General features: G+C 46.8%; 1 protein-coding gene across 2 annotated transcripts in view; it reads right to left on the bottom strand.

The window, feature by feature from the left end:
- Positions 1-2,669: 2,669 nt before the first annotated feature.
- The window catches only part of MMD (monocyte to macrophage differentiation associated), a 35,758-nt gene continuing 15,596 nt past the window's right edge, over positions 2,670-22,831 (bottom strand). For both annotated transcript variants that reach the window (XM_054977852.1, XM_054977851.1), the window contains 4 exons: positions 20,631-20,705; positions 19,843-19,944; positions 14,386-14,455; positions 2,670-5,295 (listed from right to left, as the gene is read on the bottom strand). In XM_054977852.1, the coding sequence (XP_054833827.1) occupies positions 5,095-5,295; positions 14,386-14,455; positions 19,843-19,944; positions 20,631-20,705 (448 nt within the window). In that variant the 3' untranslated portion in view covers positions 2,670-5,094. The remainder of the gene's footprint in view (positions 5,296-14,385; positions 14,456-19,842; positions 19,945-20,630; positions 20,706-22,831) is intronic.

The raw sequence follows: 22,831 nt of genomic DNA, 5'->3' as shown, positions 1-22,831 counted from the left end.
GATCCTTAGTGATTAGTAGCTTACCTTGCTTCTGAGTAATCCTATGGACATATCTGTGGAAATGATTTTATTTCTGAATAAAACCATTTAACCAAGAGCCTGGATTCTTGCTGCAATGGTACAGGGATCTATCTGCCACAGCCTGTCATCCATAGCCTGACATAACTGCAAGGAAATGGCAAAGAGATGGTTATCACTTAGAAGGTCACAGGAGGTCAAGGGCCTCATACCTTCCAGAAATGTCAGGAACACGAAGGTTCCTTTTACCATATGTGGTGGACTTGTGATAAGGCAAAACAATTTTGGTCTTCTATTTACGCTGAAATATTGAAAATTTTGAAATGTAACTTGCAGAAAAATCCTGAAATGTTTTTGCTAGGATTTAATATAGAAACTATAAATGTGAGGGATAGAACATTATTATGGTATATGATTATAGCGGCAAGATTGCTGTATGCACAATATTGGAAGCAAGACAAGATACCAGAAGTCGATGAGTGGATACAAAAACTTTTGTATATGGTGGAAATGGACAAATTAACTAGAAAGCTAAAAGAACAAAGTTCAAATGATTTTTGACAGATTGGAGAAAACTTAAAGACTATTTGGAAAAAAATTGGGGTGTAAAAGACCAATTGTGGTCTATGGACAATTTTTGATGAGTATTATGTAACTTGTTGAATTTAATATTGATTGTAACGTTACCTTTGAAGATTATGGAAAATAATAGAATTAGAGGGAACCATGCATGAATTATAGGGTACAAGAGCTGTTGGAGGTTTGATGGGAGGGAGGGGAAGGGTGGGTTGGGGATAAATTTGTACTTTGTAGGAGAAACAGTGAAGTGTATATGTTTTTTTATGTTTGTTCTCAACCTATCCAATAAAATGTTTCTTTAAGGGCCTCATACCCTCCCACCCAAACCTGTGCATCACTCTTACTCATACAGGATACATAAGCAAGCAGAACCCCCTTCCCAAAAAAGAACAAGAGCCTGAAACACACCACCATTTATCAGATCTGTAGCGGTGCCTCAGCCACCACACCAGGACCCAGCTGTGTAGCGAAACAGGGCGACTTCTTAATACGGAGGACGGCATGAAGACTTACATTTGAAAGCTGACATTCAATGCTGGTTATGCTTCATAAAAATAGATTTTATTTATTTTATTCGATTTATATTCCGCCCTCCCTGCATCAGAGAAATGAATGATTTCATTTAGCATTTATGCAGCACCATCAAGATGGCTAGTGCCGTACAGAGGACAAAATACACAAGCCAGTAACTTGCAGTCTATGAAAAAGGACATGAAAGCAGACATGACAAGTGTGGCAGAGACCAGATTACGGTACATGCAGTTTAGTGTATGTAAAGAAAAGAGGGAGCAGGCTTGCTTGAAGGGAATGGCTAGGACTAGTGAGAAGGTGGGACTAGAGAACCGGCTATCACCATACACGTGATCAAGCAAGTCCTGAGATACGCTCTGGGCACACCGCTTATCACAGAATCATAGAGTTGGAAGGGGCCATACAGACCATCTAGTCCAACCCCCTGCCCCCAGACCATCTAGTCCAACCTATTCTGCCCAGATGCACACAGACTGAAGTATGTACTGCTTTGGGGGAGGGCTGATTGCTTTGCTGTTCTTCTGCCCCCCTCCCAAATGCAGCCAGTGGAGACAATGCACTAGGCAACATGTTTCAAGACGACCCAAAAGATTTGCTCCTTATTTGGAATGTGCAGTTGTAATCTTGGGGAAAATTAGTGAAGACACTGCAAAGTGAGAAGGGAAAAAAATTAACTATCAAAGGTTTTTGTCTTTGCAGGAAAAGCATTGTGTTGAATAAGACACTGTTCTTATAAGGCAGAAGGTTCCAGCAGAGTGCTTACCCATCTACCAAAATAAATGTGGGTATTTACTAAATCTTTATTCTGACTTTCCTTCAAGAAGCTCAGAGCAGCATCAGAATCTTACAACCAGTCCATTAAGTCATATGGTGAATGCAGGCATTATAGACACGTATGGATTTGTTTCCTCACACTCAGTCTCAACATTTTAGCCAATACTTCACCCTTCTTGTCAAGTTGCAGCTGCAAAAGGAAGACTGAGTGAACCAGTTTGCTTCCAACTGTGTAGATTCTGAAGTATCAGAAATCCGGTCCGAAACTTTGCAACTACAATAAAGTTGGAACAATTACTGTACTGTAAGAATGTCCAAGTCACCAGAGACCTCAGTTTGTGAATATGAAAGTGAACCAAAACTGCACAGGAAGTCAGAAATGCCCCCCTTTCCATCCCACGTCAGAGTTCTTCAAAAGGCTAAATTATGAAGCACAGATTCTGACAGGAAGGCAGGAAACGGCATTGCCCAAGTAGTTTGTATTAAAGTGGTTTGCCATAGAGCTTTGTGCATTTCATGGGTATGAAATTGCGGGAGGACTTTCCTTGCTATTGCAAAAATAGAACTGTACGCTTTAAAAAACGGCCCACCAGCTAGTATAAACTGAGCAAGGCTTTTTAGACAGCTGTTCTCCCCACGTAATGCCACGTATCTGTTCATTTGGGTTATTTCTACTACAGTCACAATTCTGATCATAACCATGAGCAGAGAGCAGCAGGGAAGATTCTTTCTGCCATTGACTAAATGAGTACAAAATTCAAACACGGTTCCAAACTGCACAAAAAGTTTATTCGCATTAATCTAATACATTTAAAACTTCAGAGACTAGACAGAATTCAAAGTATTTTTGGCGAGTTCAATTCTTTGTTTTCTTAAAAAAGCAAACACTTTTCACTCTTAAAAACACACACATTGAAAAGGCAGAACTTACCGGAGCCAGTTTCATAGTTTTAACAAAAAGCGTAGAGCTTTACATATAGTGGTCTTAACAGTACTGCACTTGAACAGAGTTCGTGGACTCACAAGAAAATATAAGTCAGACCCATTAATTTGTAAAAAAAAAAAAAAAAAGCAGAGGTGTCCAGATGTTCGAAGACTGTCACAGTCTAGTCTGCTGTTTCGCTTTCACGCTGCTGAGAGTTTAACCAGCTCGGCCCCATCCAGAGGTTCCGGTGCATGAGTTTCGATGAGCATCTCCACTCTTTTGCAATTGTACACTAGGAACATCTAACAATATTGACAGGAGTGATGTAACCCCTCTTCGCCAGAGCCCTGTGTATGATCGGGAGCCCCGCTAAACGGTGGAAGTGACTCTGGTGTGGGACAGTTCGCCAGGCGTGAGCTAATACTGTGGGGGAGCAGAGTTCCAATGCCCTACTTTTATCTGAACCATCCCTTCCTGCAAAACCTCTTACAAGGGGCACCTCATCCTAAAATACAGAAAAAACCCACTGGCAAGACTAGAAGAAATTACATTTCCTTGGGGAAAAAACACCCCCATCCCTACAGTACAGGCCTACTGTTTTGACAGGCAAATATCCAGAGTAGAATCTGAAAAAGGCAACACGTTTTAGTTTTTTTTTTTTTTTAAATACTGACATGAAAAAGAGTAGGTTAGAAAAAGAATAAATTCAATCTTAATATAAGACATTCATCACACAGTGGGACACGTTACAGTAACTGGACCCAAGTGAGGATTCCAAAACCACCACCTTTCACACACGTGCTCTACCACGAAATTGCTACCACGTTTCATTGTCCCAGATGCTAAAAAGCAGCCTGCTGAAAGCCCCGTTTGGCTCCTCCGTCCCAGAACTGGTGAGACCGATCAAGTTCTTCAGGTTTCCTTCCCTGAAAAGGCCACTGGGTTGTGTGAAGGACCATGAAGTATGAACACTCCCCGCTTTCTCCCCTCTGCTGGGGAAAGGACAGAGCAGCGAAGGGACCGGCTTCCTACTGACCTCCAGGGAGAGCGGTCTGCTTAAACCCTCTTGAAAAACCGAAACCTTGTCCTTTGAGCACCAACATGTCTGATGCATTTACGAAATCAGTGATGATTTCCAAGAGTGGTTTAGGCAACGAACTCCTGGCCGCATGATGCTAGTGCCACATTGCCAGAGTGCGATTACTCTCTCTACAACTGACTCTAGAAATGGTGCTGTGGAATGCGTTTCATGAGTGAGTTAGCACTACTCATATTGTCAAAGAGAACCCAAATCAAGCCTGTTCAAGTTTCTTGGGGAAGGTAACAGGTCTTCAGGTTAAAGCTTGGCAGAGCTCATTTTGAAATCCTTAATCCATCATACAGTTTCAATAAAAACCTTGGTTAAGAGGTATATCTGTCAGCACATTATATGGAATGTAGCCTTTTCTCACAACATTTCACTGTTGGTTCAACTGCACAACAGCAACCATACTTTCACTTAGCACATGTACTTTTAAAATTCATTTATAAAATACTTAAATTGTTTTTAATAAAAATCACATAATTACAAGTGGTGAGAAAAAGCTACATTTTTCTATCCATGATCTGAATGTAATAAAACAGTTTATGAAAAAGTGGTAGACAGCAACTTAAAAGGAACTGAGTCTCTGCTACTGCATCAACTTCCATAATTCAAAACTGTCATTTAGTTTAAAGTTGCAAAGAAACCTAAACCCATTAAATACATTTTTTAAAAATTTGTAAACATCAGGCCAGCCGGCCATCTTTTACACTGTTTTTCCTGTTAATGTGGAATGGACTATTAGTAACGCAGTGCGCGGCCTTTTACCCCAAATTCAAAGTTAGGCAAGCCGAAGTCCATTGATGTCAATAGTCTTAGGTGTGCCAGACTTTGTGCCATACAGCAGCTGCTGCTCACCGGCCGAGGAAGCAACACAGAAATGTTCACGTGCAAGCCCCCCTGAAACGAGCAGCAGCTGCGGGACACACCTGTGCCACTCCCGTTTATTTCAATAGGGACTTCTATGGGGAAGGTGTTCGGAGAATTGTGCGTTCAGCACTTAACCTACGGACAGCAGCTCCAGGATTCGTTTTAGTTCACAGTAAACGTGTTCAGAAAACAGTTGAAGTCAGTGCATTTCCCTCCCCCGTCCCACCCCACCGTACAAGGTATTCCCCATTTCTCCAGAATCCGTTTTTTACCCGAGTAATACTGAGTTGGAAGCATGGTGCAGGTGTATTGTGTATCATAAGTGGCGGATGATCTCTGCAGGACTTCGGTAAAGATACTTCCAGATGGCATAATAATGCACCGCAGCAGCTGTGGCAACGAACAGGTGCCAGATGGCGTGGGCAAATGGAATGACCCCGTCGCTCTTGAAGAAGATCACTCCCACGCAATAGATCAGGCCCCCCCAGGCGACTTCTTGAAGCCCATCAGTGTCGTTCTGTGGATTTAAAAAGAAGAGATCCAAAGTTCCTCTGTGCCCTCATAAATGCAACCGCTTTGACGGACATGACATCGGAGAAGTGTCAATCAAGCAGTCACTCACAGTAGCCAGAATCCATCCACGTTAAGACACTCGCCATGCAATCCTACTGAGACTCGCCCCCTTTTAAGTCAATTCCACTATTAAGAAGAGGTAGCGATTTTTACTAATTCATTCCTTCTACTGCAGACCTCCACTATGTTGTTTCTGAGCGCCCTCTGACCTCCAGAAATAAAAAGTGGGGGGGGGAGGGCAGAATCAGCCACAACAGGGTCTTTCGCCATCCTGAGTAAGTTTTCTTAACTGCACGGTTGGATACAGGCCACGATGGTGCGTGGACATGAGAAAACCCTGCCGGATCAAATCAATACTTGGTCACGGTGTTTCCAATCATGGCGAAACTTCCAGAAAGTCCACAGGTAGGGCATGAAGACTAATGTCCTCTTGGGCGACATATTTCGTCTGAATATATTCTATTTAATCCTTATGGCTAAACAGCCACAAATACCAACCAAGACCCCCCCAGGCCCCCAGGCATTTGCCTAATCCCCTAAAGATGTCTCAGTCAGTTGCATCACTACCTCTCCTGGCAGCAAAAAAGTTAATTATGCATGGTGCAAAGAATGCTTTTTTGTTTTCTTCTTTTCTAGGCTCTTTTTCTTATGTAGTCATAAAGCTATCAGATACCATCAGTTTATATATGAAACTCATGTTTTTTTTGGGGGGGGGGGTGTTGCTTCCCCTAGCGTGCTTCACTTCATGCTTACTGACACTGAATATTATTTTCCATTTGAGAGATCCTTCTTGGCCCAGTTCACAGTCTAAATAATTTGATGTCATTTGCAAACTTGGTTACTTCACTGCGCACTCTGAATCATTTCCAAACCCATTAGGCAGCACAAGACCCCGTACGGATCCTTCAGGGACTTCGTGATGTACTTTCCTCCACTGCCAGAAATATTCGTGTATTCCCAACTTCTGTTTACCATTTTTAACCATTAACCCATAATATCTATTCCACGACTGTGACATTTACATTTTCACTTTGGTTTGAAGCAGTGCCTCCAACTGCAGAAACATGGGGAAGTGCAGAAGAGATACAATGTCCGTAAGGGTTAAATTTTGCAAAAAGTGATTCCTCATTTCCTTTTGGCTCTGTTTCAAATGCAGATGATTTTATACAGTTCATTCAAGGCATGTATTAGATAAATGGCGCTCCAGCACGATGAGCCAAACTCCAGAGAAAATCCTTACTCTAGCCTAATGGATGCTTAATCAAAGGAATACGAGAATGAGAAATTAATACAGCCATCCAAACACCTGCCAGTTCAGCTCACTTCCCATTCACTTGTAGTGATCAGGCAGCTAATAATCTGTTTGGGCTGCTTGCAACTTGTTTGTATGTATTTGCAGCATTAGGCTACTTTCAGGGGTCAGAAGCCAATTCCCAGCTGAGGAGGGGTCAACTTCTGATGTCCTGCTGTGAAAATTTTACTCTGTACCCAACAAAGTTTGGGGGAGAGAAGAATTGACCACGAACTCCCAGCTGATCAGCTGGAAGTCAGGTTCTTCTGATCTCCCATACTGGAAACTTTGCTGCCTCCCAGACTTGTTGAGATGCAGGAAATTTAGTGTGGGAGGAGTAGAAGCCCAGCTAATTCCCTGCCCTTCTGCCCACAAGCTGTTGGCTTGGGTTGCAGAGAACAGACCTTTGGACACGTACCGTGAAGGGTCCTTCTCTTCTGAGGTCAGGAGGGCATCTTGGGTGATTCCCACCAACCAATCGGGGAGGCAGGAAGTTAAAATGTTCTTCTTCCTTGGTGTGTGGGACCACCCCCTTAGGCTCTCAATCCGGGTGACTCTCCACAGCAGTGCTCTCTAGTACTTGAAAAACGTAACCTGGAACTATAACTACAACGGTGAAAAATGAGTCCCTAAGTGGGACAGATAAGGAACACTTAGGTAAAAGACAAGGCAGATTAAAGCATACAAGAAAAGAAGAGCTAGAAGGTGAAGATCTCGGGAGGACAAGATGTCCTCCTGACCTCAGAGGAGAAGGACCCTTCACGGTAAGTGTCCGAAGGTCCATTCTCCCTCCGAGGCAGAGGACATCTTGGGATCTCCCAAAGCAGTTTGTTACTATCCGGGTGGGATATGATCTTCATCTTCCACAATGTGGTGAAGTACTCTTCTGTCGAAGGCTGCATCTCCCGATGCATAGGTGTGAATGTGGTAGTGCTTAATGAATGTGGACAAGGATGACCATGTGGCCGCTCTGCAAATGGCTTCCACCGACGCATTATTGCGAAGCGCTGTGTTGGGCGCGGTGCTCCTGGCTGAATGAGCCGTGATACCAGATGGGATGGTAAGTTTGCAGGTTTTATAAGCCTCTACGATGCACATCTTGATGCTGTAGGCAATAGCCAAGGACGACATCCAACTATTGGAGGGGTTACGTTTATGAACCGTGCATCTGACTGATGTATAGACTCTGTTCTGCTCAAGGAGGCTTTTAAGGCTCGTCTCATATCTAGGGTATGCTGCTCCTTTGGATGCTTCCGGTCTGTGCAGAAGGATGGTAGAATGATTTCCTGGGATTGATGAAATCTGGAGTGTACTTTTGGCAGGAAAATTGGATCTGTCCGTAGGACCACCTTTTCCCTATGGAAGATGCATAGGTCTGGTCGAATGGATAGAGTCCCTAGCTCTGAGATGCGGCATGCTGAGGTGATAGCAATTAGAAATATGACCTTCAGCCTTAACCAACGCAATGGGATGTCTCTTACCGGCTCGAAGGGAGCTTTAATGAGTGCTGACAATACTACTTGTAAGCGCCACATTGGGAAGTGATGAATCGTTGGAGGATTCAGTAACGAGGCTCCTCTCAGAAATTTTTTGATGTGTGGGTGAAAGGCCAGAGGCTCTCTCTCCACGATACACACGACTGTGCTGATTGCTGCTACTTGTTCTTTCAGAGTAGCTGGTTTGAGACCACTGCTGAGGCCGTCTTGAAGAAAGGCCAGAATGCCTCCTACAGATGCCCTCAGGGGGTCCAGCTTTTTACGTCTGCACCACCTGGTGAATACCTTCCATGTTGAGTTATAAATTTTACTTGTGGACTTCTTTCTGGAGGCTAGGATTGTGTCGATGATCTCCTTAGAATATCCCTTCTGTCGCAGCCATTCCCGCTCAATCTCCAACCGGTCAGAGCTAGCCACTCTGGATGCGAGTGCCAGATTGGGCCCTGGTGCAACAGGTTTGGTTGGCTTGGAAGTCACAGCGGAGGTCTGATGGACATCAATTGTAACATGGAGAACCATGGGTCTTCTGGGCCACCAAGGAGCCACCAGGATCACCTCTGCTCTTGAATTTTCCGCAGTAATCTGGATATCGTCGGAAGAGGTGGGAACGCGTACAGTAGACCTTGAGGCTACCGTGAGGTCAACGCGTCAGGGCTGATTGCCTTCGGATGGAAATACCTCGAGAAGAAGCGAGGAACCTGGTGATTCAGGTGAGAGGCTTGTTATGAGATGAAACGTCTGAGAGTTGAGGGACCATTCTCCTGGATGGAGGGACTCTCAACTCAGCCAGTCTGCCTGGATGTTGAGTCCTCCTCTGATATGTTCCGCCTGGATTGACTGAAGGTTGGTTTCTGACCAGCTGAGAATCTTGTGAGGCTCTTGTTGTAGCTGTGAGGATCTGGTTCCTCCCTGTTTGTTGATATAGGTTTTTGCTGCCATGTTGTCCGTACGAATCAGTACATGGCTTTGTGTTAACCGTGGCTTGAAGTGTAGTAGTGCTAAGTGGATGGTTCACAGTTCTAGCACATTGATTGGCAAAGACTTCTCCTTTCTGGACCACTGTCTCTGGATCGGGTTCCCGTTCATTGGAGTCGATCGTCCACCATCGTAGGCTGCCCTTGACTGATTGCGGGACACGTACCTTGATAGCCTGTTTTTGTGCTATCTGGAACTGGAACGGTCTCAGGAGTGACTGTAAGGGTCTGATATGGAGCTGACCCCAGTATATGGCCTCTGCATTTGCTACCAACAGACCTAAAAGTTTGGACAGCTCCATGAGGAAGGACGTCTGATAACTGCTGATGCTAGATGTTTAGTCTTGAGAACCTTGTCCTTGGGCAAGACAAAACGTCTCTTCTTGGTGTCTATTATTAGACCTAGGTGTTCCAGACGTTGTGATGGATGCAGAGAACACTTGCCTGTGTTGATAAGGAAACCGTGTTTCTCCAGAAATTGGATTATGAACGTGGTTTCCATGTCACCGATTCCCTGCTGTCTGATCTTATTAACAAGTCATCCAAGTAAGGATGCACGTGGAAACCCAGTTCCCGCAGCCTGACTACAGGAACCACTAGAAGTTTGGTGAAGACCCTCAGGGCAGTTGACAAGCCGAAGGGCATCGCACAAAACTGAAAATGTTCTTTCGCCACGCAAAACCGCAGGAACTGTCAGTGAGCCATAGCAATGGGAACGTGCAAGTATGCTTCTGTTAAGTCTATAGAAGTTAGAAATTTCTCCGGTCGAAGGACCTCTGCTATCGAATGCAGAGTTTCCATTCAGAAGTGACGGAGTCTGATGAATTGGTTCCTGTACTTGAGATCCAGGATCGATCTCCAGTCCCCGTTCCTCTTGGGGACCGTGAAGAAAACTGAATATATGCCTCTTCCTCTCTTGTTGAGAGACACTGGTTCTATGGCGCTGATATCTACTAGATGACATATGGCCTTAATGGTTATCGACTATCGGTGAGGGTCCTTCTTGAGTGGGGTTTTACGAAGTGCTCCGGTGGAAAGTAGATAAATTCTATGGAGTAACCGTTGGATACTACTTCTCTGGCCCAGGCACCCGCCTGTGACTCCGCCCACATCCTTTGAAAGATGGAGACCCACCAGAGCCCTCTGGGAGTCAGGGTTTCTGTCCTTTGTCATCTGAGTCAAACCTACTGTTGCGGTTTGTTGGCTGTCTGTGGGCCCTGGGCTGGAAGGGTCCCTTTCGTGTCTACGTCTTTGGGAAGTTCCAGGAACGCTTGGTGTCTTGGCGAACTCTAGGAATAGTATGTTGATTCCGGAAAGGGTGAGATCCGAATGATCATCTCTCGGACCTTTTGAGGGATTCTGGCATCACTTTCTTCTTGTCTTTGGTCTCAACAAGAATCTTATCCAGCTGGTCTCCAAACAATTTCCCTCCTTGGAATGGATAGGACATTAGGATGACCTTCGCTTGGATGTCTGCTGGCCAGGCTCGGAGCCACAGCAGGCATCTGGTCACTGGGGTTATGGCCATGGCTCTGGAGACGAAGGATAGCACGTCCAAAGTGGCGTCCGCTGTGAAGGCACTGGCTGTTAAGATTCTATTGGCCCCTTCTAGTAAACATTTGCTGTTTTCCGGAAGTAACTGGATCAGCCTTCTGGCCCAGACAACTGATGCTCTGGAGACTATCAACGAGATAGCTGAGGCTTTGATTGCCATGGCCATTGCTTCGTGGGCTCGCTTAAGCGAGAAGTCCCCTTTTTTGTCAAGACTGTCTCTGATGGTCCCGTCCGTCTTCGGAAAGCAGACCCTGTGATTGCAGCACTGCCACTGGAGTGTTGATGACGGGTACCTGTAACAGCTCATTGGCAAAGCTAGGTAAGTTACACAGCTTTTAAAGAGCATTAGGAAAGTGTTTGCACGCTGCTGGCATGGACCACTCTGCTTTCAGTTGGCACTCAAAGTATTCTGGGAAAGGAAACACTTTGGTTTTTTCCTCTGTTCTGGGGAAAAACTCCCTATTACCCTTAGGTCTGCCCTTTGCACCCTCAGCTCTGGGTTCTTCCTCATCCCCCTTTCGCACCTCTTGAAGGTCTAGGGCTGAAAGGGTTTTGGCTAGGAGGTACTGGTAGTCCTCTGCCTGAAATAATCTATTTGACTCATCTGCACTGGGTGCCTCTTCCTCCTCATTGTCCTCTGGCCAGAATTCCCCTTCCTCAGAACCCTCGCTCAGAATCTTTGATTCCCCCCTGGGCCCGTCTGAGAGATTTATCTGGACAAGGGGTCTGGGGACTCTTTCTGGCTGCCTTGGTTGGCCACTAACCGCCTTGGGCATTACCTCCCCTCGAGGTCTCAGGCAATGTTGTGGCAGGAGCAATGCTACAGGAGGCTGTTTCCATATTGCATAGGGACAAGATCTCCTCTCTCATGGTCTGTCTGATAGCAGACACAAACTCTGGAGGTAATATAGGATTTGAGGCACTTACATGGGCTACTGTTGTAGTCTTGTTGGGGCTCAGCAAACACAGGTCATCATTATGCCTCAAATCCCCCGCCGGGAGGTTGGCAAGCACGTTGTTGCTTGCAGGCGGGAAAACAGCAGCCACATCGTCCTTTCCCGCCAAAACTGCGATCTGCCTGATGGCGCCACTCTGGGCTTGCTGGCTGTGGCACGCCTTGCTAACAGACTCCTTCTTTGCCAGATGGGGCTGTCTGGAGGGCCGAAGAACCGATCCTGAGGAGTGTTGGCCAGGGAGCCAATCAGCCTGAAGAGGCATGTCAGCGCCGGCTGGGTCTGTCCCTGCCGCTGGAAGGACAGCTCCCTGGGGACAGCCCGAGGCCCTCTCCATAAAACTTGCTTTGGAGTCCGGTGAAACCATCGTCCTCCTCTTCACTTCCCCCTCTCCCTCTCTCTAGTTTTTTTTAAAAAAAAATAAGTCGGGGTAGAGGAGGAAAAAAGGAGACAGAATAAGGAGAGGGCAAGGTTAGAGATTAAGGAAAGAAGGAAAGGAATAGTAGTAAGAAGAGATGAGCCAAATTGAGAAAGATTGTCTAAAGTAGAGACGGAGGCAGCTAAGCTAACCTACAGACTAACTGCTCTCCCGGGAGGCAGGAGCAGAACTGAGAGCCCGAGGGGCTGGTCCCACACGCCAAGGAAGAGGAAGGAGATTTTAACTTCCTGCCTCCCCAATTGGACGGTGGGACTCACCCAAGATGTCCTCCTCCTCAGAGGGAGAAAAAGGAAAAAACAAGCTCTTATTCCTCTTCCTTTTGCAACACAATAGTCTTGCTTCTGTCCTTGCTCAGCTTGAAGGCGAGAGCCATGAACTCCGTCTCCTCTCCCCTTTGCAGCATCACTGTGGGGGAATATCAGAACTGGACTCCAGGCTGACCCCCCCTCCACCTCAGCTTTGAGTCAGCTTCTGACCAACAGTCAGTTGCAAGTTGTCCTGCAAGCAATGAACGTGGCAAGTTTGCCTGGTGAACGTGTTCACTGAGAAATTTGTGCCATCGCTAGAAATTTACTGAATCTAATTTGGGTATCTGATGAACTAAGAGTGCTTTATCAGCATTATAAACACAGATGATAAACAAAGATTGCTTAAAAGCCAACAAAAAGTATTGTGTGCTGTGCAATTAGCACACAGACGTCTACCCAGTGGGAAAGGGTAAAGCTACCATTGTGTCACATCTTTTTGTAAACCAGCATGCTTTTTCAGATTACAGATTCTCTTCCAAAGGGCAGTTGGGCATATATATTTCTTTGTCTCTAAGCAACAAAGGTGTAACTTCCTGAGACAACATAATTAAAAATGAGTGAAATGCTAGTGATGTGGTATGTGAGCATGTCTATGAAATAATCATATCTACAATGTAAGTGCCATTTTTTTTTAAAAGCGCAGATAAAAGAAGAGCACCCGCAAGGCTTTCTTATACTTTCATAGTTATCCATTGTAATACTTTATAACTACTTCAAGATCCATTTCTATTAAAACAGGAACACTAATAGAGTTCAATTTTTTTCCCACAATCCCATTATTTTCTACATCTGCTGCTGCAACAGTGTAGTGGGTCATTTCAAGGATCCCGCGGGATATTCTGTATCCTTTTGTGAATCACAGTGAGAAAGGATTTAGAAATAGTGGGTGGTTTCCATGTTCCAAATCTCTGCAGAATTGCAAATACATGTTTGCCTGCACTTGGAACCCCGTGGGAGGGAAGTCTTTGAGTGGACAGAAACTGGATGCAGCGAAAGAGTTAAGCGCGCCTCCATCCCCAGCAGACTCCAGGTGCCTCCCCTGATGCAGTTTCGGCTTCAAAAAGTCGCCAGGGTGAGGTTCCACATCTGCTGGCACCATCTAGCCTGTCCTTTAGAAGATGCAGAAGTGCATCTTGTAAGGAGGATGCGACTGAGATGTGTGCATGTGTGAGACTCCCCCCTACCGTCCTGTAGGCTGTCACGAATGGAAATCCATGGGAAAGCGAGACGCTTCCTCACAGCCAACAAGCAAGTCCCCACAACCTGAGGAAAAGAGCCAGCGTGGGGGGGGGGGGGTCAGACGAGAACCTGGTTTCCCTGCCCTGGAAGCCTGCTGGGTGACCTTGGGTCAAAGTCAGCCTAACCTAACTCACAGGGTTCTTGTGCGGATAAAACGGAGGGGAGAACAACGCAAGCTGCTCTGGGTCCCCAACCAAGGGAGAAAGGGGTGTTCTAAATGGAGAGATGATAAATAAAAGAGGACTGCACCTTTAAGAAAAATCTTAGGGTCTTGTAAGACCAATTGCTCATGAAGGCGTTCATCTGTTTACCTAAGGAAATATATCTAAAGGGAATCTTCACATGCAGAGACAGTTTGCCTTGAGCACCAGCTGGCAGCAACCGGAGGGAAGGGCTGTTGTCCGCATGGTCTCCATGGGGGCTTCCTGGAAACACTGGTTGGGAAGGGGATGGCAGGCAGGCAGGCAGCCCCCCCCCCTCTTTGGTTTGACCCAGCAGCACCTTATGAAATAAGACGCGCTTCTTTCCCATCCTTATAATGTGTTAACCAGGATACTTCAAGATCATGATTTCTTCTGTATAAACTGGGCATCGATGGCCCACAAAATTAAAAGCACCCCAGCAACAGAAATGCTGTGATGTTCTAATGCTCTTTTAAATACGTATGTAAATTAATACAGGAGTTGCTTAAATACAAAACCCATATACACATACACACTCCGGCTGATAATAAATCTGATATTTAGATTCCAACTTCTCCAGCAACTGTTCGTTACTTACCATGGAGGTGACCACCAGAGCAGGGGAAAACCCCATTGCTAAATAGAAAAAGAGCTCCACAATTTTATACCTGCAAAAATAATAAAGACACATGGTTAACCTACCACTGTAAAACAAACACACAAACAAAGCCTTTCCACAGAAATGCATTTTTATAACACTGAATCCCAGCTTCCCACAGCTAGGAAAAAATAGTTTTATTCTTTATTTTATTCTTTAATAACTCATCTGCTATTACTACACTCATTCTCCACAAATCAGAAAGATTTTCTGTTGGCTCCTTATCACTAGTAGCTGAAGAGATGATAAACTATCCCACGGATACTCAAATGAGCACATTCCCCTCGAGTGGCCCCGTATGTCTCTATTTAAGGCACAGGAAGTGTATCTTTCAATGACAGTTCCGTACAGTCCGCAAAGCTCTTTCGGGCACTCCATTACCGGCAGCCCCCTGTACGGAAGTTGCCAGTTAAAGCCAGGTTCTAGTAAGGATGGCTGGACTTTGGTTCAGTGTTGTGTTTTCAGGCTCTGGCCGACCTTAAAATGCACTGGCTAAGCTGATCAGCAACACTTGCAGAGCAGTCTCAGAGTTCCCCCGTGATTCGGCCTTGGGAGGCTGTTCTCTGAAAAGCTCCAAGCTTACTGCCTAGATTTTCTCACAGCTGAAATGCTAATTAACAGCTTGGCCCTGACTGGCTCTTGAGTTGCCAGGTGATATACTGAGTTCTAGAAAAGATGGCTTCTCAGCTCACCCAGACCCCTTTCGGTTCTTCCACCTCAGCATGTCCCTATGCACTCTACCAGATGGGTAAGAAGAGCAGCAAATGGTGCCAACCACAGATGCGTGAGGTAGCAAGCTCTTAAAGTTTTAAGATAGGCGGACTATTAGATAGCAACAGCAAGGTTTTCTTTTTTTAAAACGTCTGTTGCCTGTGTAAGAGGGCTTTATGCTTTTGCAATACTCCTTAAAGCTAATAAATATAATTTTAATTAAACTGAGTCTGGAATTTGTGGATTGGGTTCGTGAGCAGCATTCCCTCTAGTGTGCGCTGTGCGCAACTGCGCACAAAATACCACCTCTTGGCGCACATGATTGCTTCAGGAGCGCAGAGATGATTCCTCTCTGATGGCCTCGACTTCCTGCTCAGCTGGTGCCCTCTGAACGGTAAGGATGCGGCAGGATGGCACTGGAGCAGGCTTGACCCACACCTCTGAGGGCCCAGGGTAAAGGATGGCACCAGGGCAGGCTTGGCCTACACCGCTGAGGGCCCAGGGTGAAGGATGGCACCGGATGGTGCTGGGGCAGGCCTGGCCTGCGATACTGAGGCCCCAGGATGAAGGATGGAGCAGGATGGCCCTGGGGGCAGAATTGGCCTGCAATGCTGAGGGCCCGAGGATGAAGGATGGTTCTGGGGTAGGCTTGACCTGTGACACTGAGGGCCCGGAGTGAAGGATGGCGCGGGGCAGGCTTGGCCTGCAACAATGAGGGCCCGGAGTGAAGGATGGCGCCGGGGCAGGCTTGACCCACACCTCTGAGGGCCCAGGGTGAAGGATGGCACCAGGGCAGGCTTGGCCTACACCACTGAGGGCCCAGGGTGAAGGATGGCGCCAGGGCAGTCTTGGCCTACACCACTGAGGGCCCAGGGTGAAGGATGGCGCCAGGGCAGGCTTGGCCTACACCGCTGAGGGCCCAGGGTGAAGGATGGCACCGGATGGTGCTGGGGCAGGCCTGGCCTGCGACACTGAGGCCCCAGGATGAAGGATGGAGCAGGATGGCCCTGGGGGCAGAATTGGCCTGCAATGCTGAGGGCCCGAGGATGAAGGATGGTTCTGGGGTAGGCTTGGCCTGTGACACTGAGGGCCCGGAGTGAAGGATGGCGCGGGGCAGGCTTGGCCTGCAACAATGAGGGCCCGGAGTGAAGGATGGCGCCGGGGCAGGCTTGACCCACACCTCTGAGGGCCCAGGGTGAAGGATGGCACCAGGGCAGGCTTGGCCTACACCACTGAGGGCCCAGGGTGAAGGATGGCGCCAGGGCAGTCTTGGCCTACACCACTGAGGGCCCAGGGTGAAGGATGGCGCCAGGGCAGGCTTGGCCTACACCGCTGAGGGCCCAGGGTGAAGGATGGCACCGGATGGTGCTGGGGCAGGCCTGGCCTGCGACACTGAGGCCCCAGGATGAAGGATGGAGCAGGATGGCCCTGGGGGCAGAATTGGCCTGCAATGCTGAGGGCCCGAGGATGAAGGATGGTTCTGGGGTAGGCTTGGCCTGTGACACTGAGGGCCCGGAGTGAAGGATGGTGCGGGGCAGGCTTGGCCTGCAACAATGAGGGCCCGGAGTGAAGGATGGTGCCGGGGCAGGCCTGGCCTGCAACACTGAGGGCCCGGAGTGAAGGATGGTGCCGGGGCAGGCCTGGCCTGCAACACTGAGGGCCTGGGGATGAAGAATTGTGTAGGATGGCTCTGGATCAGGCCTCACCTATGATGCTGAGGGCCCGGGAATGAAGGATGGCTCAGGATGGCGGCAGGGCATGCCTGGCCTGTGACAATGAGGGCCTGTGGATGAAGGATGGAGCAGGATGGTGCTGGGGCAGGCTTTGCCTGTGACAATGAGGTCCTAGGAATGAAGGATGGTACTGGATGGCACTGGGACAGGCCTCATCCATGACGTTGAGGGCCCAGGGATGAAGCAGGGCACAGGATAGCAGTGGGGTAGGCTTGTCCTGTGACACTGAGGGCTTCTTGGTAAAGGATGTGAAATTCCTAGAGATTTAGGTCATGGAACCTGGAGAAGGCAGAGTTTGGGGAGGGGAGGTACCTTGGCAGGGTATAGTACAATAGAGATCACCCCCAAAGCAACTATTTTCTCCGGGGGAAGTGATCTCTGTTGCCTGTAGGTCAGTTGTAATTCAGGGAGATCTCCAGCCACCACCAGGAGAATGGCAAGCCTACTCCCCTTCTGCACATGTAGAAGAAATTCTTCCTCTGCCACCTTTGAGTTTGAGCATCAGGGCATTTCTCTGAGCAATCTCTGTCCCCTTTTTTGCCTGCATAAAGCTGACACCTTTTGTCTAAACGTAAGTAAAATCCACCTTCAGTGGCTTGTTGCAAGCACAAAACTAGCTCTCCGTCTCTTTCTCATTCTCCCTCCTTTCCTTTCTCTTTGACTTGCCCATATCCCCTCTTCCTTGACTCTGCCGCCAGGGAAGACATTTCTCCTGTATTTGATAATCTGGTCCTTTCACCCCCTTCTTTTTCAGTCCTGTTTGGCTTGGTACATTTTTCACGTGAGTAGCTTTCCTCCCAGACTCCCCTCTGCTCCATAGTAAAGTGTCCAGTAGCACCTTTAAGACTAACCAACTTCATTGTAGCATAAGCTTTCGAGAGCCACAGCTCTCTTCATCAGATGCATCTGATGAAGAGAGCTGTGGCTCTCAAAAGCTTATGCTACAATAAAGTTGGTTAGTCTTAAAGGTGCTACTGGACTGTACTATTTTTCTACTACAGATTAACACGGCTAACTCCTCTGAACCCTCTGCTCCAGCCTCCTTTGGCTCAGTATCAATAAAATACCAGTGTTTTCAAGTTCTGGGAAACAGAGAAAGGAAGAAGAGAGAAGAAATCAAAAAGAGTCCAGTAGCACCTCTAAGCCTAACCAATTTTATTGTAGCATAAGCTTTCGAGAATCAAGTTCTCTATGCTACAATAAAATTGGTTAGTCTTAAAGGTGCTACTGGACTCTTTTTGATTTTGCTACCACAGACTAACACGGCTAACTCCTCTGCATCTATGACCATGTTAAATTGAAAGTCTCTGTAATGAAATGTGACTTATGTTTACAGGTATAAGGTATAAAACATTCTTTAAAAACATGCTTAAAATACAGTTTAAAAATTAATTCTCAGATATTTATAAGGTTGTGGTTATAAGCTTCTACAAACTGATTTATGTGGTAGCCAAATGTTTGTATGTTTGTAGATTGCAATTTTTTTTCTAAAAAGGCGCTCTCAAAAATTTTATGCAAGTCAGCTCACAAAACAAATTTTTATGCACGTTTCAGCTCACAAAATACATTTTTGGCTCACAGCAATGCACATCTTAGAGGGAACATGGTTCGTGAGTACACCCCAGACTGAACCCCGAGACTGGATAGCCCAGGACTTGGGAAGGCAGAGCGTTCAGTCTCACACAAGAAAGGAAATGCGCCCCGCCTGCCTGGCTGCTGGAGTGGCCGAGTTCAGCACCCGTAATTGGGAGGCTTGGGGTGGCCATCCCTTCATGGTGGCAGTGGCGGGATAAACTAGGGGTTGGTACCACGTCAAGTTGTGTTCCATGAGAAGGTTTGCCAGGCATGTTTATTATTGTGCTAGAAAGACACGTCAGGTTCAGCACGCAGGGTCCGCTCCGGTGCCTGAGCTTTCTGTCCACGGTGTGGCGGATGCCCGTTCAAGTGGCTGCCTGCAAGAGGAGCTACAAGCCAAGCTGCCCTTCAGCTCACATTCTTTTGCCAAGGATGATTGGTGAGGTGCCAGGGCACGCTCACAGGTGTACAGCGCTTCCGTACTTCGGAGAAGAGTGTTGTGTCTTGAAACAGAGCCCAGTTTGTGGCATGATGGATTACAAGATAGACCAAGGGGAAATTCCTGCCTGTTCCTCACTTAGACAAGCACAGCTTCGGAGCGCCAGCAGACTGGCAACTCTTGCAATGAATGCTTTTGTGAGTCAACAGGTTGAAATGCAACAGACTGATGCTGTTAACACTACTTTGTACAAAACAACAGAGGCGTTCCCAAAGGGAAAATAGACCAGAATACCCAAAAATCTTCCCAGGGAGTGAAATGAAACCCACAATGAAAAACCATTAACAACAATTCATGTACGGAGAATATTCTAATCAGCAGTTCAATACAAAAATATTTATATGAGGATTAACCAATCAGTAATGTAAGGATTAACCAATTACCCATCATACATAACAACAGTGAATTAAACATCCGACCGTGATGCTAGCAAATGTCTCTCAGAGTAACATAGTTCCAGTTTCTAAGTCAACGAGAATTGGCCTGAATGTAAGTCTTCAAAAGCGGAGACACTGCCAAATCCACAGTGATTCTCTCCTGAAGGGGTTCTCTTTCAAAAGCAAAGAAGGAAACCGTAACTGCAAGGAAACGCCATCCGCCTCCCAACAGGTGAGTAAGAACGCGTGTTCCAAACCGATTTCTCCTCTGAAAATGCTTTCTCTCTTAGTAATAGGTGGAACCACAAAGATGTAACAAGGACCCCGAAGGGTCCCTCCGCCCTACAAGCGGCTGGCAAAGATGGCTTGTTTTGTGTAACGTCCACTTCCTCGGGGGCCAGTTTGAAATCCACCAAAATAACAAATTTCCACGGACCCATACGATCTCTCACGTGCACACAATTCAGTGCACTCAACTACGGTCGAGGACATTGTTTCTTACCTTTCGTGGTAAAGAAATACATAAACAGTTCCTCCAGCAGCCATAAGCCAGATAAACCAACGCATATGGGATGCCAGAGGTCCAAGCTCACGAAGATTTAACCTAAAAAAATCAAGGTGTTAACAATCAAAAATAATGAACAGATGGCATCTTAAACGTTTTAAGCTCTGCAAGTCAGTGTTTGCCAAAATAAAATGTAAAAATTAATATGTCTATAAAGAAACACGGTATTTCTTACAAAACTAAAAATTGTAAAAAAACAAGAAAGCAATTCAGTATAATTAAAATCAGAGAACAGAACTGTTTCTTTAAAACCATTTTTCTAATGCTTACAATATAATTTTGTCAACACTATTAAGGGCAAACAACATTTTTAATTCATTATATCAGTTTTGAGCATGCCTCTCCAAATGCCAAAAAGGACTTAAAACTTCTTAAGAACATAGCAATAAAACTGGAAAATCACAAAAATTAAGTAGTCAGTAAATCCCTTTAAAGATCACTGCTGCTTGGAATAGTAGAAATGAATGGCAAAAATCCATCATTACGGTCACATAAGAAAAACGTTGGTCTCAGTTCAAGGGTATATATGTGGCCCTTGCTGGATCAGGTCAATTGTGTTAACATCAGACTTAATTTGTTAAATGGAAAAAGGATTTAACTTATTTGCTTCTAACCCTTGGAGATTAGGTCCTATGCAATCAGTCACCAACCCACATAGCAGAAGCAGTGCTGATAATACGCCGCTGCAATTTCATGTATGAAAAAGTCCACACTGTAACCCTTACCATGGCGCATAGGACGCTGCGATGAAGACGTAGATCATCATTCTATCACACATATGGAAACAGTGCTCCATAGTCCTAAACGGAAAGGCAAACAAAGGAAAACCCATTTCAAAAGGACCGGCGATCAGAAAACCAGTGTGGGGTAGCGGCAAGAGTGAGCCAGCCGGGGGACCCTGGGACAGTCACATACTCGGAACCGAGCCTACTTCACAAGGTTGTTGCTCTGAGTATAAAATGGAGGTGGGGAGAATGACGCGATCTGCTTTGGCTCCCCACTGTGGAGAAAGGCGAGGTATAAATGAATTAAAATTTTAAAATATATAAAATAAAAATACATAAATAAATAAATAACAAAGTTAAGCTCTACCTCCAAAAGACTACACGTACAAAATTAATATGCCTCACCTTGCCTACAGCCACTACATAGTCTCTTATCTCCGTCCCTCTTAATCTTGGAGAGAAGCCCTAAATATTAACTTTTTAATATTCAGTTTGGGCTACAAAAATTAGTTGTCCTCTGCAATGAAGAATTACTAAGCCATGTACTGGAAAGGCAGGAAATGACAATACGCGTTTTGCATTTAGTCAGGCCTTGGGACGATGGCCTCCTTGGCTTTGAAAGAAAGGACGAGAGGTAAACGTAAGAGAGCCACCCTCAGAGGAAGGGGCTCAGAATCCTCTCCTCGGATTCAGACAGAACTTAAACCAGGCCCATCGAGAGATACAGAAGCCGCGTGTGTGCACACCCGCATAGATCCAGAGGAGGTGACACAGACGGCATCTCAGTGATCCTTTTAGCGCCACTAACAAGTTAGTGTGGACTATTCTTTTAAGCTGGTTTGTATAACTCATCTTGCTTATCAACAGTCACTGGAAATTAAAAAGTAAAATATCGCAAATCTATACAACAAAGTTAGTGGTATCTTATCTGGAACTGGAATCTAAGTTGCTTGCATTTTTGCTAACACTGAAAGAAAGAACACATTCAAAACATTTTAAACATCTTAGTTTAGAAACTGTTTTGCAACACATTCAGTTCACACTTCTTTAGTATGCACTATCAATACCTAACAGCTATTTTAGACAAAGTTGCACTGCACAACCATACACACACAAACACATGCAAACCTACCCCTTGAGCCATATTCTGTATCACCTTGGATTACTGATTTAAAGCCACTATACAATTACTCAGACTCAGAGGATTTAAAGGTAGTTTTAAAGCAGACAAGGAAACTTTTTGGACAAGTGCCCTATAGCGTGAGTCGGTGTCGCTCTAGTACACATTATAGCGTGTGTTATGTCCAGGGTCAGCAGCCCAGCCCCCGGACTTGCTGGCAGGCAGCGGCGGGGAGCAGCCGGGAGACAGCAGTTCAACCGCCCTGACTGGCAAACAGAGCCAGAACCTGCCCACTCCAGGGGGAAGGGGCGAAAGGCCAAAGCCTCAGAAGGCTGGAGGGAGCAGGGAGAAGGCAGCTAGTCCCACCCCCCAGGGGGAAGAGAGGGGGCTAAGCAGCCCAGAGGAAAAGGGCCAAGGCAGGGGGAATAGGGACCCAGCAGCAGCCCAAGCAGAGCCCTTACCAGCCAAGGACGAGAAGCAGCCACTACAGCCCAGAGCCACACCCTGGCTAGAGGACAGCAGCCTGGCTCAGGAGGTGCTAAGAGCCAAGCCCCTCCAGGTGGCGCTGCCACAGGCATTCTGGGGGAGGAGATGGGTAGCCCCGCCCAGCAGCAATGAGCGGGCAGCCCAGAAGCTGGCCAGGGCAGCTCCTCGTGAGCAAGGCCAGGCAGGCTCAGCAGCACAGAAGCCGGCTGGGGCAGTTCCTCGCGAGCAAGGCCAGGCAGGCTCAGCAGCACAGAAGCCGGCTGGGGCAGCTCCTCGTGAGCAAGGCCAAGGAGACCTCAGCTGGGGATGGCTCGCATTCAACCCCACCCTGCCAGCAAGGCAGGGAAGCCAAGAAGGGATTAGTGGTAGGAGGGAAACACTTGAGGGAAGGCACAGCTGGGCCAAGTCAGGAGGGGGAACAAGCCTAGAAGGAGGGCGGGGCGGGGCGGAGAAAGGAAGCCCTATATAAGGTGGCTGGGAAGAGCTCTGAGGTGGTGGGTTTGAGGAAGGAGTGATGGTGTGGAGTGAGAGCAGAGCAGTGTGAGAGTGGAGGCTTGGAGGAGAGGTCTGGGAGGAGATGATGGAGGACGCAGAG

Source organism: Eublepharis macularius, chromosome 4 (genome assembly GCF_028583425.1).
Source record: "Eublepharis macularius isolate TG4126 chromosome 4, MPM_Emac_v1.0, whole genome shotgun sequence".
Classification (NCBI taxonomy): domain Eukaryota; kingdom Metazoa; phylum Chordata; class Lepidosauria; order Squamata; family Eublepharidae; genus Eublepharis; species Eublepharis macularius.
This window is presented reverse-complemented; position numbering and strand designations above follow the sequence as displayed.